General features: G+C 43.1%; 1 protein-coding gene across 1 annotated transcript in view; it reads left to right on the top strand.

Annotated features, from left to right (window-relative positions):
- LOC126361173 (uncharacterized) overlaps positions 1-15417 on the top strand; it is a 698690-nt gene that overhangs the window by 487124 nt on the left and 196149 nt on the right. The window contains exon 5 of the mRNA XM_050007769.1: positions 14912-15128. Within this exon, the coding sequence (XP_049863726.1) occupies positions 14912-15128 (217 nt within the window). The remainder of the gene's footprint in view (positions 1-14911; positions 15129-15417) is intronic.

The following is a 15417-nucleotide window of genomic DNA, read 5'->3' as shown; positions in this document are numbered from 1 at the left end:
AGGTTTAGTGTGTAGCGCGGACCCTATGAAGCCATGAACCCATTTGTTAACAAGGCTCAGTGCAAGCTGATGGTGACTCCATGATGGTATGGGCTGTGTTTACATGGAATGAAATGGGTCCTCTGGTCCAACTGAACCGATCACTGACTATAAAGGACTATGTTTAGCTACTTGGAGACCATTTGCAGCCATTCATGGACTTCATGTTCACTAACAACGATGGAATTTGTATGGATGACAATGCACCATGTGACAAGGCCACAACTGTTCGAAATTTGTTTGAAGAACATTCTGAACAATTCTAGCGAATGATTTGGCAACTCAGATCGCCCGACGTGAGTCCCATCGAACATTCATGGAACATAATCGAGAGGTCAGTTCGTTCACAAAACCGTGCACTGGTAGCACTTTTGCAATTATGAACGGCTATAGAGACAGCTTGGCTCAATATTTCTTCAGGGGACTTCTAACGACTTGTTGAGGCCAAGCCACGCCATGATCCCTCACTACGCTGGACAAAAGGAGTTCCGACACGATATTAGGAGATGTTCCACAACTTTTGCCACCTCAGTGTATTCTGTGAAGTTTCCAAAGTTTTCGACCGTGTCAGATATAGCAAAAATTGGTTCGTCATCAGTTCCCTGGAACTTAGAACTATTCAAACCCAACTAACCTAAGGACATCACACACATCCATGCCCGAGGCAGGATTCGAAGATGCGACCGTAGCGGTCGCGCGTTTCCAGACTGACTCGCTTAGAATCGCTCGGCCACAATGGCCGGCCAGTTATAGTACATTTTTTGAGAGCACTATGGAAACAGAGGACAAGCAGGTAACACTCTAAGGTCAATAAGTTGCATAAGAAATTTGTTTTAGAAGCAGACAGTAAACGAGCAGGAGGTGTAGAGTCTAACAAGGGAACATTATGTAAAGTAGCCCCCATAAGCGTCTAACCTTGATCACCTACCATTCCTCATGTACGTTAATGATCTACCTTTGTCATCCAACAAGCGAAGTACCTTGTCAATACGGACAGGTGATACGAGCATTATGAGTGCCAACAAAATATCTGTCACTCTCTCTGTCAACATGCTTGATATTCTGAAATAGCAATAAGCGCCAGAAAAACAACTACATCCAGTTCCCACAGGAGATTGATATTTCACACGAAGGTCAAAGGAGACAGAGAGAACATTGTTCAGAATTTTACGTGTCCAAATAGTTAGCGCGGCAGTATTACACCTTCCAAATCTTGAAAAGCCTGCCCTTAGCAACATTTACCATCAGGATAATTTCCAATACTGTAGATATCAATATCTCAAAGTCTACCTATTTTGGTTATTTCCACCCACATATGTATCATTTAATCGCCTTATGGGCCAGTTCACAAGTATCAAGAAAAGTATTTACCATACAGAAAAAGTTCTTTATAGTTCTGTATGGCATATCTCCAGGGATCTATTGCCATCGTCTTTTTAAATAAGAGGGTACTGATAACAAAATCACAGTATATTTATTCAAGTACCGCCTTTCGTAACTCACAATCTTTCACACTACGAATGATGCGTACCACAGTTATATTGCAAGAAAGAAATGCAACCTACACAGTGACGTAAAGAATGTCTCCAGTCCAGAAAAGTGTAAAATACTGGAGCACCAAAAACTTTAACTCGCTTCCAAGCGATGTTATGTACGAAAAAGATAATAAATTGCACAAATGTTAAAAGATATTTTGCTTGAAAAAACTTTCTATTCTCTACGCCAATTCTTGACAAAGGCACATATTATCTGTTTGCTGTTCCTGTGGTAATAGTAAGAGATGCATCAAACGTTTTGTTTGTACTCTACAGCACATAATACTATTGCCGGCTGGAGTGGCTGAGCGGTTCTAGGCGCTACAGTTTGGAGCCGCGCGACCACTACGACCGCAGGTTCGAATACTGCCTCGGGCGTGGATGTGTGTGTTGTCCTTGTGTTAATTAGGTTTAAGTAGTTCTAAGTTCTAGGGGCCTGATGACCTCAAATATTAAGTCCCTTAGTGCTCAGAGCCATTTTAACCATAATACTATTCTTTCTTGTTAGATAAATCAAAGCCAGTCTATATGTGATCTCTTTATTACGTTCTATAAATCATAGTTAGCACCCTTTTCATCTTTAGAAATGATTTGTATGCACATCAATTTAATGTAAATGATATGCATTTAAATTGTCTTATGTAAATGATGCGCGTGTAATAAAGTAAATATTTTGACTCGCTCCATATCCTTGCGAGTAAACGTGGTAATGAATCTATGGAATGTGCATCTGAAATAAAGTACGAGGGTTGTTTTTTAAGTAAGGGCCGTTTGCGCGTATAGTCCCGCAGTTCGCGCGGACGCCGCAACAAGCCACCGCGCCACTTGCCGGCATCCTCCCCATTCACACTGATGCAAGTTGCAGCTCTGCAGCTGACGTGTACGCATCGCTGTGCTACTTTGTAACGTTTACGATTATTGAATCGCCCGCCGCGTGTGAGATACGGTCAGTGATACGTTTTTTGACCGCAAGAAGCCTATCAGCTGCAGAAATTCATCGTCAGTTAACAGAAGTTTATGGCTTGAATGCAATGAGTGAAGGTAGAGTGCGTCAATGGGTTAGAGTTTAAAAATGGCCATCAAAACGTCCATGACGAAGACCGCTCAGACCGGCCCTCTGTGATCACTGATGATTTGGTGGCTGCAGTCGAAACAAAGATTTGTGAGGACAAAAGATTCACAATTTCCACTCTTTCTTTGGAATTTCAACAAGTTTCAAGATCGGTTTTGTACAAAATTGTGTCTGAAAACGTAAACTTTAAGAAACTGTGTTCTCGGTGGGTACCCAGACTCCTCATAGAGGACCACGAAGGGAAGAGATTTGCCACTTTATTGGACTTTTTGATTCGTTACGAGGAAGAGGGGGATGACATGGTAAGTCAAATTGTCACTGGAGATGAAACAGGGGTATCCCATATCATTCCCGAAAACAAGCGACAATCGATGGAATGGCGACACACAACCTCACCCGTCAAGGTCAAAGCCAAACAGATGCTGTCAGTGTGCAAGATTATGGCAACTGTGTTCTGGGACCGGCTCGGTGTTTTGCTAGTGGACTTTATGCCACGAGGAACGACAATCAAATCAGATGCCTACTGTGCAACTCTAAAGAAGCTCTGCAGAGCAATTCAACACAAAAGGCGCGGCATGCTGACACAAGGAGTTTTGCTCTTGCACGATAACGCTAGGCCTCACACCTCTCAAAAGACTCGGGATTTGAGTGATTCCTTTGGCTTGGGAGTTTTGGACCATGCACCATACAGCCCCGACCTTGCTCCTAGCGATTTTCACCTTTTCCGGTACCTGAAACACCATCTTGGCGGACAGCGCTTCAATGACGACGATGAAGTGAAAGCGGCCGTGTACTCTTAGGCGGCCGAATTCTTTGAAGAGGGAATTAAAAACTTAGTTGTACGGTATGACAAGGGCTTAAATAAACAAGGCAACTATGTAGAAAAATAGGTAAAAGTGTGTAGGAGCAGAAAATAAAAGTTTTTTTTACAAAAGTATTTGTATCTTTTAAAAAAAAACGGTCCTTATTTAAAATACAACCCTCGTAAATAAAAAGCATCTCTCACGCTAGTGCATAGCACTGGCAAGCTATAAAAGGCAGACAAAGGCGCATCTGTAACAGAGCTCAAATGTTGAACGAACAACTTATAACCCTCCTACCTTTCCGGCTAATTAGGCTTTTCTATATGACCGTGTACCTAAAGTCCTTAATCTGTGGGGAAAAGGCATCTACTTCGAAGAATAATGCAAAACCGAGAGAAGTGGATGAAGTTATAACCGAATCGCCACTGCTCAGTTCCTAGCGATGACGATTTGAAACCAAGTTCACGTCACAGTAGTCAAATAATAATCAAATAGCAAACACATACAACATATACTATTAATTTTCAAAGATCAATTAAAGTAAGATTGTTTACTGGCTGTGGACAGAAACTTTTTGTTACGTTACTCACCGTGATACTGACTGTCGTACTTGTAGCAAGCAGAAAGATTGTTTGAATTTACTCATTGGTAAGGACTGTCATTTACCTAGCAGCTACTCTGATATTTCTTTGTAATAAAAGTTATAAATTATGCTACAAGCTATGAATTAGAACTGTGCTTTGACAATGAAATTCAGTGTCCGAGTTACTGAAACTTTTACTACCAATTTTCTTTAATTATTAAAGTTCCTCTATTTTTAGAAAATGGATTAATACTAGGTTTTGTATAATTCTATTTCAGACATTATTCATACTACAGCCAAAAATTTAATTATTACGTAATTGTCCAAAAGTTGTAAAAATTATGTTTCGATAATCTAATAAATTAATATTTAGTTTCAGTTCCTTTTCTGATTCTCTCGGTTCATACAAATGGACAGGATGGATACTACTTGGATAATGACTTAGGAAAATTATTCACGCGACAATATACACGAAAACAATGTTATTTAAGCAATAAAATTCCAACTACGCTGGTCAGCCTATTGCATTTCTAGTTATAAAAAGTCTAAATCTTACTTCACTTGACGATGTGGTTGGTATGTTGAGTGGCTTCTTTTCGCAGTAAAATAGGGCACAGGTTGATCTTGGCATACCATAGCCAATAAAAAGAGCCCACAGTAGTCTTGATGTTACCTGAATTACTCTTGCTGCCTTTGCCCTTTGTCTAATAAATGCCATAGCTTGCCCATATTAAACATCCGCCAAAACAACCATTTCAGTTTTCGCTGCTCGGAAACAGACTTTTTATCTCCGTAGCCACACCTGAGAATTCACACAACCAACGACACCAATCTTCTACTCGCGACTCCGAGCTGCTACTTTTTTGGCGCGCTCGCACGCCCAGCGATAATGCCTGTACAATTTATTACACTCTTTGACAATACCTTTTCCCTGACTGGGTCAGCGTGTCTACTTACAAAATGTTAACATTCCACGCGTATTCTCTTTCTTAAATAACAAATAGCGATTTTAACTTGACAACATATTTACAAGAATAATATTGCGTACAACTGATAAAAGAAACTTCGCGACACACGCAGAAAATGTATGATCATCCACAGAATTGTCGTGTTATAAACTGAGACTGTATTATTGCACCAAAAATATGCCACAGAGGTAAAATTTTTCCACTCGTACCTTACTTCACGTTTTGTGATCACTGAAGCATTTCTCACTCGTTCGATTCTCGTCGGCCTACATGTTTCATACAGCAACGTTAATCCCACAATGCGTTGCAATTTCACGGTGCGAAAAACAGCATTCGCGAACGCCGACAATTCTTTCCTACGAAATTTTGCACAAACTCATTTTCTTTTGCACAAAAACTTGACAGGATTACCAACTGTCTGCAGATATTGTGACTTCATTTCTCCACAAATTGAGGAAGAGTATTACCAACTTGTCTTCCAACAGAATTTTGCACAATCGCTTGGACATTTTCTCTAACGAGTCATAAGAGAAAGGCCCGTTGTTTTGTTATATGAACGACCATAGCCACACATTCGATGTATATTCCTGGAGCCTCATGGAGTACACAATTTATTCTGTAATATTGCTTGATTTATTCTGTAATATTGCGTGAGTTATTTTATTTATGTGAAAGGGTAGCATGAGCTGCTTCTACTGAAACACTTAACGTGATTCATTGAAAGTGAATAGAAGCAAAATGCGAGACAAATTTGATATATTCTGTTAATACCTACTTAAAAATAAACAGCCTCCTTGTATAATGTGAGAAGGTATCACTGCAGCAAAAATCGTTCTTTCGCGGAACTAAAAGTAGCCAAGTGTAACATCGTCCTCTGCTTGAATTTGGTCACTTGCCAAACAGCCACCTAAAGTGGAGTGCGCTATTTTATAAGCTTAGAGAGCAATCACAAGAAATACCTCCAAAGACTGGTGTGGCGTCTTCCTATAGACGTAAATGGGAAGTTTTATTACCAGAATAAGAGAATAATTTGTGGTGATGGAAAATATGACTGACCGCTCTTCTAAAATGGTAAAATATTTTAATGCGACGGTATGGAAATTACAGAAAGTGAGTTACGACATGGTGGTAAGAGGAATTCAAAAACTGTTCACAGAGAAAAAAAGGGGCGAGGGTGAGACATATTTTAGATACTATATTAACGATCAGAACATTTGTGCCATTAGGCATCTGTTTCTCGACTAGACAACGGAGTACCAATTCTGTGGAAGGTTCACTGTATTTGTAACATGGACATGAACTTTAAAAGCAATGAAGAAGCTCTCGGGTATTATTTCGCATATGAGACCACGTTTGAAAAGATATCACAATGCAAAACGTACCAAATGTAAACAAGACATATTGACAAGTATTACCTCCCCCCCCCCCCCAAAAAAAAAAAATCCTATAAAATTTAAAAAAAAAATACGAATTCTAATTATTACTGGCTTATGAAAAGGGACACAACGGAGAGTTGCTACAAAACAAATGGTTTCATGTAAGAGTGCTTCATGAGTGCTCGGTCCAATGCTGATGTCAGATCTTGAAAATAAAATCTTATGTAGGAATCGGAATGTCGGTTTATTAAGTCGCAATTATGGGAGACATTAATCGATCTCGACCATCTCCAATAAACTACCCCGGGTATCGATGCAGGAGAATCACTATGTAAAGCCTAAACCTTGGGGTCTGGAGGGGTATTTCAACCCGCCCTTTCCGAATACGAATCCAATGACCTAATCATTACCACCAGTTACTCAAACCCTTTTACGTCATGGCGAATAAAAAGTGGTTCTGAATTCCAGTAAATATTAGTTATTTTAGTCATAATATCTAAAACCAAAACCAAAATCTAAAACTTGAATCACGTGAAGAGAGCTGATGGAATAAATATAAATAAAATAACTGGTATGTAAAGAGACAGATAATTTCATGCAGTTTTGCGTTGTAGCTGAAAGTGTCTGTTCGGTTGCATCAGAAGCAACTTTTACTGAATGAAACTTCAGACTGTGATGAACAAACAGCCTGCGGGTCTGAATATCGAGTACTTGCAGTCAATCTTAAAACTCAACACACACACTAAAACTTGTTTGTCAAATTCGCTTTTATGTATCCACAGGTTTGTTAAACAAGTCCAATCCATCAACTTTGTCAGTTTAGCCTCACTTTAGAAGCAGACGCTGTTCGTGTATGCTGTATTTTTACGCTAGTGTGAATAGTTACAAACACAGATAAAGCATTTGTAATACTGACTCTGCCACTGCATTTAAAAATCAAGAAGAAGAAAGAGAAGAAGAAGAATAAAACAAGACGCTGCTCCAGTTAATGCTTTAAAATGAGAGAAATATACACATGAAAACTTGTTAAAGGAAATGTTACACTCGAAACCTAATGATTACTACACTAACTTCCTCCGAATGGACAGTGAAACTTTTAATAACTTGGCTAGAATTACTTTGCCAACGCCTTGGAAAAGAAGAAACAATTATTCAAAAATTTATTCTCTTCTCCCTGTTGCTCTAATGACAGTCATTCAAAAACAAACAACGTGGGAACATATAGCCTACATCGTCCGTGGAAGAACCGGAGAACTTCGACTTCTTTTATTTTATTGGTCTCCGGACTGTATGTAGTGCGTAGAATATTGACTTTATTTCTTCCCTCTCTCTAAGTGATACACTCTACGACAAAAGAAAAAAACGACGCACCACGCTGCAGTTATCCGAGTGAGACGGAAATCGGTAGATGTGGTGAAGCATATTTAGAGATAAACAAATGATTATAATTTCAGAAAAAGTGCATACTTTACTTAAGAGAAAGAGCTTCACACATTAAGCAAGTCGATAGCGCATTGGTCCTCCTCTGGTCATTTTGCATCAGTTATTCGGCTTGGCAGCCACTGATAGAGTTATTGGATGTCCTCCTGAGGGGTAACGTGACAAATTATGTATCCAATATCCCGAGCTGATGGGAGGGCGCTGCCCATAGGGCTCCAGACATTCTAAATTGGGGAGAAATCTGGTGACCTCTCTGGACAAAGTAGAATTTGGCAAGCATGAAGACAAGCAGCAGAATCTCTCGCTATGCGCGGACGGGCGTTATCTTGCTGAAATGTAAGCCCCAGATGGGGCTTTGACTTCGATTTTCATTACCATGTAGGGCAAAAAAATGGGAGTATTGTATCGTCGACGTACCGTTGTCCTGTAAGCGTGCCGCGGATAACAACCCGAGGGGTGCTCCTACGTAAAGAAATGGCAGCCTATACCATCACTCCTTGTTCTTCTATTTCCATCCTTTCAGTAGGAGGTCTCTGGGACGACGGCCGTTTACTATCATGACAAAAAATACACTCCTGGAAATGAAAAAAAGAACACATTGACACCGGTGTGTCAGACCCACCATACTTGCTCCGGACACTGCTAGAGGGCTGTACAAGCAATGATCACACGCACGGCACAGCAGACACACCAGGAACCGCGGTGTTGGCCGTCGAATGGCGCTAGCTGCGCAGCATTTGTGCACCGCCGCCGTCAGTGTCAGCCAGTTTGCCGTGGCATACGGAGCTCCATCGCAGTCTTTAACACTGGTAGCATGCCGCGACAGCGTGGACGTGAACCGTATGTGCAGTTGACGGACTTTGAGCGAGGGCGTATAGTGGGCATGCGGGAGGCCGGGTGGACGTACCGCCGAATTGCTCAACACGTGGGGCGTGAGGTCTCCACAGTACATCGATGTTGTCGCCAGTGGTCGGCGGAAGGTGCACGTGCCCGTCGACCTGGGACCGGACCGCAGCGACGCACGGATGCACGCCAAGACCGTAGGATCCTACGCAGTGCCGTAGGGGACCGCACCGCCACTTCCCAACAAATTAGGGACACTGTTGCTCCTGGGGTATCGGCGAGGACCATTCGCAACCGTCTCCATAAAGCTGGGCTACGGTCCCGCACACCGTTAGGCCGTCTTCCGCTCACGCCTCAACATCGTGCAGCCCGCCTCCAGTCGTGTCGCGACAGGCGTGAATGGAGGGACGAATGGAGACGTGTCGTCTTCAGCGATGAGAGTCGCTTCTGCCTTGGTGCCAATGATGGTCGTATGCGTGTTTGGCGCCGTGCAGGTGAGCGCCACAATCAGGACTGCATACGACCGAGGCACACAGGGCCAACGCCCGGCATCATTGTGTGGGGAGCGATCTCCTACACTGGCCGTACACCTCTGGTGATCGTCGAGGGGACACTGAATAGTGCACGGTACATCCAAACCGTCATCGAACCCATAGTTCTACCATTCCTAGACCGGCAAGGGAACTTGCTGTTCCAACAGGACAATGCACGTCCGCAAGTATCCCGTGCCACCCAACGTGCTCTAGAAGGTGTAAGTCAACTACCCTGGCCAGCAAGATCTCCGGATCTGTCCCCCATTGAGCATGTTTGGGACTGGATGAAGCGTCGTCTCACGCGGTCTGCACGTCCAGCACGAACGCTGGTCCAACTGAGGCGCCAGGTGGAAATGGCATGGCAAGTCGTTCCACAGGACTACATCCAGCATCTCTACGATCGTCTCCATGGGAGAATAGCAGCCTGCATTGCTGCGAAAGGTGGATATACACTGTACTAGTGCCGACATTGTGCATGCTCTGTTGCCTGTGTCTATGTGCCTGTGGGTCTGTCAGTGTGATCATGTGATGTATCTGACCCCAGGAATGTATCAATAAAGTTTCCCCTTCCTGGGACAATGAATTCACGGTGTTCTTATTTCAATTTCCAGGAGTGTAAAAATATCTACAGCCGTTCTTATGATTTTGTTTTATTTTGTCGCTACCAGTTTCAACGCTTCATTGCGTTATCTTCAGGCTGTTTTGATGCGGCACAGGTCGATACGATCCCCATGCGTAACCCATTAGTTGCCAGCATTACTGGATTTGCGGATAATGTGTCAGCACTCCAAACATCAACTGCCAGTTCCTAAAACCCAATCCTCACGGTTTTAAATAACGAAAGGATTCAAAAGTTATAATGTGAATTTGAAAAATAAATTTTCGGTACCAGTATATCGAAATAACTAGATTTTTGTTCGATCAGTCGTCGACATCGACATTTAATACGGCGTATTAGATTGCATAGAATATCGATGTTTATCTTTCTATGTCCCATCATTTCTACTGAAGAAACATTGTAGGTGCGTGCTACTTGCGGTTGTGACGGGGAAAGACCAAGGCCACATAGTAGCTGGAGCACAAGCTGCAGGGCTGCCACCCTAGAGAGGAAAAAAAATCTGCCTCATTCCTTTATTGCCGTTTATGGTCTAAGGTAGGGCCCTCTTGGCTCTCCTGACCGCGGACGAGTATGTTAAGAGGGCAGAGTGCTACACAGGGGCGAAAGTCACAGAGGGACTTCTGGTTACACGACCTTGCTTCTCTGCCAGGCCCCTTGGAGCGATGCAAGTTTATCAGTACATCATCTCGCTGTCTTTGTCTGAATTTTATTAGTTAACAGGAGTTGCCAGTTGGCTGTCTTCCAATTGCACTGTAAATCTGTTTTTCATGCTATGATTGAGTTCTGCCCAGATCCATAATACTGGGTGGGGTAAATGATTCCGTATTTGTTTTTGTTTCAATAAAACATAAGCTCCCTTCGTTGCATGGTGTTCTGTGGACTTTGGTGTGTGTGTCCAAAAATCTCTGTGAGCTGTCTAATTTAAATCAGTTGTTCTTTTTCTATTTATTTTTGTTTACTTCCTTTTTCCGCGCTTTTTCGCATTTGATGGAGAACTCCATGTTACGAGGTTTTCACATTATAGGTATTTAACTTTATTACATCGTTTCACAGAGTGAGTATGTACTTCTGCTTTCAGTGGTATTGCTTCTTGCCACTAAGTGCTGTGCATTATTCACAGTGGCTTGCTGAGTATGGATATAGATGTGGATGAGTATGCTTTGTAAATTGGTGACTAGAGCAATCTTTCTTGCAAATGCTAAAAATGCAACGGGTATTACAAACACTACACTTTATCAGAAGTCACTGAAACTTTTGACAGCCTCCATTAAATGTAAGAGTACAAAAAGCAGATGTGAGCAGAAATAATGTAGAATACGAGCAATATACTTGCAATGCATTTAAATCGAGCAGTTCACGATTGGATTCGTGAGCAGTGACAAACAGACATGAATCCACAGAATACAATGCAGCCGTCCGGTGTGGCCGTGCGGTTCTAGGCGCTTCAGTCTAGAACCGCGTGACCGGTACGGTCGCAGGTTCGAATCCTGCCTCGGACATGGATGTGTGTGATATCCTTAGGTTAGTTAGGTTTAAGTAGTTCTAAGTTCTAGGGGACTGATGACCTCAGCAGTTAAGTCCAATAGTGCTCAGAACCATCTGAACCATTTTTTGAATATAGTGCAACGAAGGCATCTTCTGTTTCATGTGAAACAAAAACAAATATGGAATCATTTATCCAATCCAATATTACCTATGAAGGAAAAGTTAAGTAGAACAGTAGGAACATATTTACAATAGAATTCAAAGAGTGCAATACACACAGTAATGTCATAATGATGAACATAATTTCCACTTGGGATAACAGCCATACAATAGAAACTGCAATATTGGGTTTTGAAAATAAAAAAAACTTTACCACCAGCCCACCCATAAAGTACAAATGAAAAATATTTTCATGTAGTACTCATATTTCGCAAAGCAAGAATGCAGACTATGGGGCCATATTTTCGGGAATTTGAAGTTGAATGTGAAGTTCACTGTCAGGTCACTCAGAGCAGTAGCGTAAGTATCTGTTTCATATTGTAGAGTGCATCCAGAATAACGTGGCCAGCAACTGCACAGTTGGCAGGGCAGGCGCCGGGAGAGCAGTAGTGGTGGGGGTTACAGGCGGGACTTCCGTGGAAACGGCGAGTGCTGGAGGGGAAGCACCATTCTAAACTCAAGCCTAGGTTCTTCATTTTTTATGAATGTTAAGCGGAGTCCTTCACATCCACACTTGACTGGTGACCATCCAAAAAGATATACTGCTAGCCGTTCTGGCCGAGAGGTTCCAGGCGCATCAGTCCGGAACAGCGCTGCTACTACAGTCTCAGGTTCGAATCCTGCCTCGTGCATGGATGTGTTTGATGTCCTTAGGTTAGTTAGGTTTAAGTAGTTCTAAGTTCTAGGGGACTGATGACCTCCGATGTTAAGTCCCATCGTGCTTAGAGGCATTTGAACCATTTTGAAAAAAGATATACTGTTACTTCTGCTTTGGTTATTAGCAAAAACTAATTCCTCCAAAAATGCAACAGAAGCAGCGATTTAATTTCGCCTGGTTTGTTAACCATTTGTAGCTTTCAAGGAAGCGTCATTATTGGCGAACTTTGAATAAAATATACATTTATCTTGCTGCCATGTTAAAATTTTGTTCTTTAACCAAAATACAGTGGCGTTTACAAAATGTCACCTAACATGTGCAGACAGAATTGTGAGAGAATTCTGAAACAGTGATTTATTAAGGTTATTAAGTGAGGCAGTGAGAAAAAGTAAGCACATCGTAGGTACAAAAGTAAACGTCTTATGTTGTTCCAAAACACACAACATTTCTCGTTTCACCACGTATCGATCGCCCTTAAAAATTACATTTCTTCAACGAAAAACTCTGTAGTTAGTGGGATAACACGGTAGATAATGAAATTTTGCTTAAAATCATATGACAAAATACTCTGCTCTTTGTATGCTGCTATTTGCCAAAATCTCATTTCGATATCTCAAATCGTTTATGAAATACGAGGAATGTTGTGGATATTTCATTCTGACTTTATAGCACGTATACGCGATCGCTAATGAGTGTACTACGTCAATTTTCTCGAGATTGGCGACAGATAGTGGCCTCCATCCTAGTGTAAATAAAACCCAATACGTTAACAACTTATTATGTACTACGCATGGAAACGAAAAATCATAGCGACCATAAGTTTTCATTGCAAACTTTTCCGAATTTTAGGTAGCGTCTTACTTAAATGGAAATATCAGAATAACCGTTACCATTAACGAAATGATGGTCACGTCACCATGAAGCCGACATACACTACTGGCCATTAAAATTGCTACACCACGAAGATGACGTGCTATAGACGCGAAATTTAACCGACAGGAAGAAGATGCTGTGATATGCAAATGATTAGCTTTTCAGAGCATTCACATAAGGTTGGCGTCGGTGGCGACACCTACAACGTGCTGACATGAGGAAAGTTTCCAACCGATTTCTCATGCACAAACAGCAGTTGACCGGCGTTGCCTGGTGAAATGTTGTTGTGATGCCTCGTGTAAGGAGGAGAAATGCGTACCATCATGTTTCCGACTTTGATAAAGGTCGGTTTGTAGCGTATCGCGACTGCGGTTTATCGCATCGGGACATTGCTGCTCGTGTTGATCGAGATCCCATGACTGTTAGCAGAATATGGAATCGGTGGGTTCAGGAGGGTAATACGGAACGCAGTGCTGGATCCCAACGGCCTCGTATCACTAGCAGTCGAGATGACAGGCATCTTATCCGCATGGCTGTAACGGATCGTGAAGCCACGTCTCGATCCCTGAGTTAACAGATGGGGACGTATGCAAGATAACAACCATCTGCACGAACAGTTCGACGACGTTTGGAGCACCATGGACTATAAGCTAGGAGACCATGGCTGCGGTTACCCTTGACACTGCATCACAGACAGGAGCGCCTGCGATGGTGTACTCAACGAGGAACATAGGTGTACGAATGGCAAAACGTCATTTTTTCGGATGGATCTTGGTTCTGTTTACAGCATCATGATGGTCGCATGCGTGTTTGGCGAAATCGCGGTGAACGCACATTGGAAGCGTGTATTCATCATCGCTATACTGGCGTATCACCCGGCGTGATGGTATATGGTGCCACTGGTTACACGTCTCGGTCACCTCTTCTTCGCATTGACGGCACTTTGAACAGTGGACGTTACGTTTCAGATATGTTACGACCCATGGTTCTACCCTTCATTCGATCCCTGCGAAACTCTACATTTCAGCAGAATAATGCACGACCACTTGTTGCAGGTCCTGTACGGGCCTTTCTGGATACAGAAAATGTTCGACTGCCGCCCTGGCCAGCACATTCTCCAGATCTCTGACCAATTGAAAACATCTGGTCAATGGTGGCCGAGCAACTGGCTCATCACAATATGCCAGTCACTACTCTTGATGAACTGTGGAATTCGTGTTGAAGTTGCATGGTCAGCTGTACCTGTACACGCCATCCAAGTTCTGTTTGACTCAATGCGCAGGCGTATCAAGGCCGTTATTACGGCCAGAGGTGGTTGTTCTGAGCACTGATTTCTCAGGATCTAGGCACCCAAAGTGCGTGAAAATATGATCACATTTCAGTTCTAGTGTAATATATTTGTCCAATGAATAACCGTTTATCATCTGCATTTCTTCTTGGTGTAGCAATTTTAATGATCAGTAGTGTATGTACTAGGCATCAAACGCAAAATCATAGCGACCCTAATTTTTCATTGCAAAGTTTTCCGAGTGTCGGGTAGTGTCTTACTTACATGGAAATATCAGAATAACGATTACCATTAACGAAATGATGGTCAGGTCATCATGAATCCAACATATGAAGCTATAAGTAACACAAAAATGAAACTTTTTTACCTAACAGTTTCTGTAGAATCGTTTGGGAAAGATTGCACGGCGTGCGGCTCGATTCAGTCGTCACCGATCGGCCGAAAGCCGGCACACGATGCCGGCCTCGCCTTCCGAGCAAACGAATGAACTCGCCACATGCTTTCTACGAAAACCGGTCACTGTATGCTGTTCGGACTCTGACACGGGCTTCGCACTAGTGACAATGTGTGCCGGCAGAGAGCGTGGAGCTGCGGCAGCTGAGCCTGGGAGGCGGCAGCCCCGAGCTGCGCGCGGTGCGCCTGCTGGACGCGGCGGCGCTCCGCCCCCGCCGCCCGCCGCCGCCGCCCCGCCCCCGCCGCACCGCGCCGCGCGCGCAGCTCGCGCTCGAGGCCGACGTCGCCGTCGACAGCGACGACTTCTGCCTGCTGCTCAGGACCAGGCTCTTCGGAAAGGGGTAAGCCTACCAGCGCGCCCTCTCTGTGCGTAGGCTGGCCGATTTCACAAGCAGGCCACTTCCCTCTCAGTTCATCACTTAACGTAGTTCATGTTAATTGGTTCTTCGGTGCCGACACGGCGTCATTTTCGTAGAATCTTCTCATTCAAAGTTTCGAATTTCTTGCTTACTACACTCTTTAAATTTGCACTACTTTAAGGACTAAGGACAGTATTTACCGGCTTTGTCACCATAGAAGTAGAAGACTGGCTATTGCTTGACGGTAATTGGCGGGAAGCGTTCGCGGGTG

This window comes from Schistocerca gregaria, chromosome 1, assembly GCF_023897955.1.
Source record: "Schistocerca gregaria isolate iqSchGreg1 chromosome 1, iqSchGreg1.2, whole genome shotgun sequence".
Taxonomy (NCBI): domain Eukaryota; kingdom Metazoa; phylum Arthropoda; class Insecta; order Orthoptera; family Acrididae; genus Schistocerca; species Schistocerca gregaria.
Note: the sequence above shows the minus strand (reverse complement) of the source record. Positions and strands in the feature narration are given on the sequence as shown.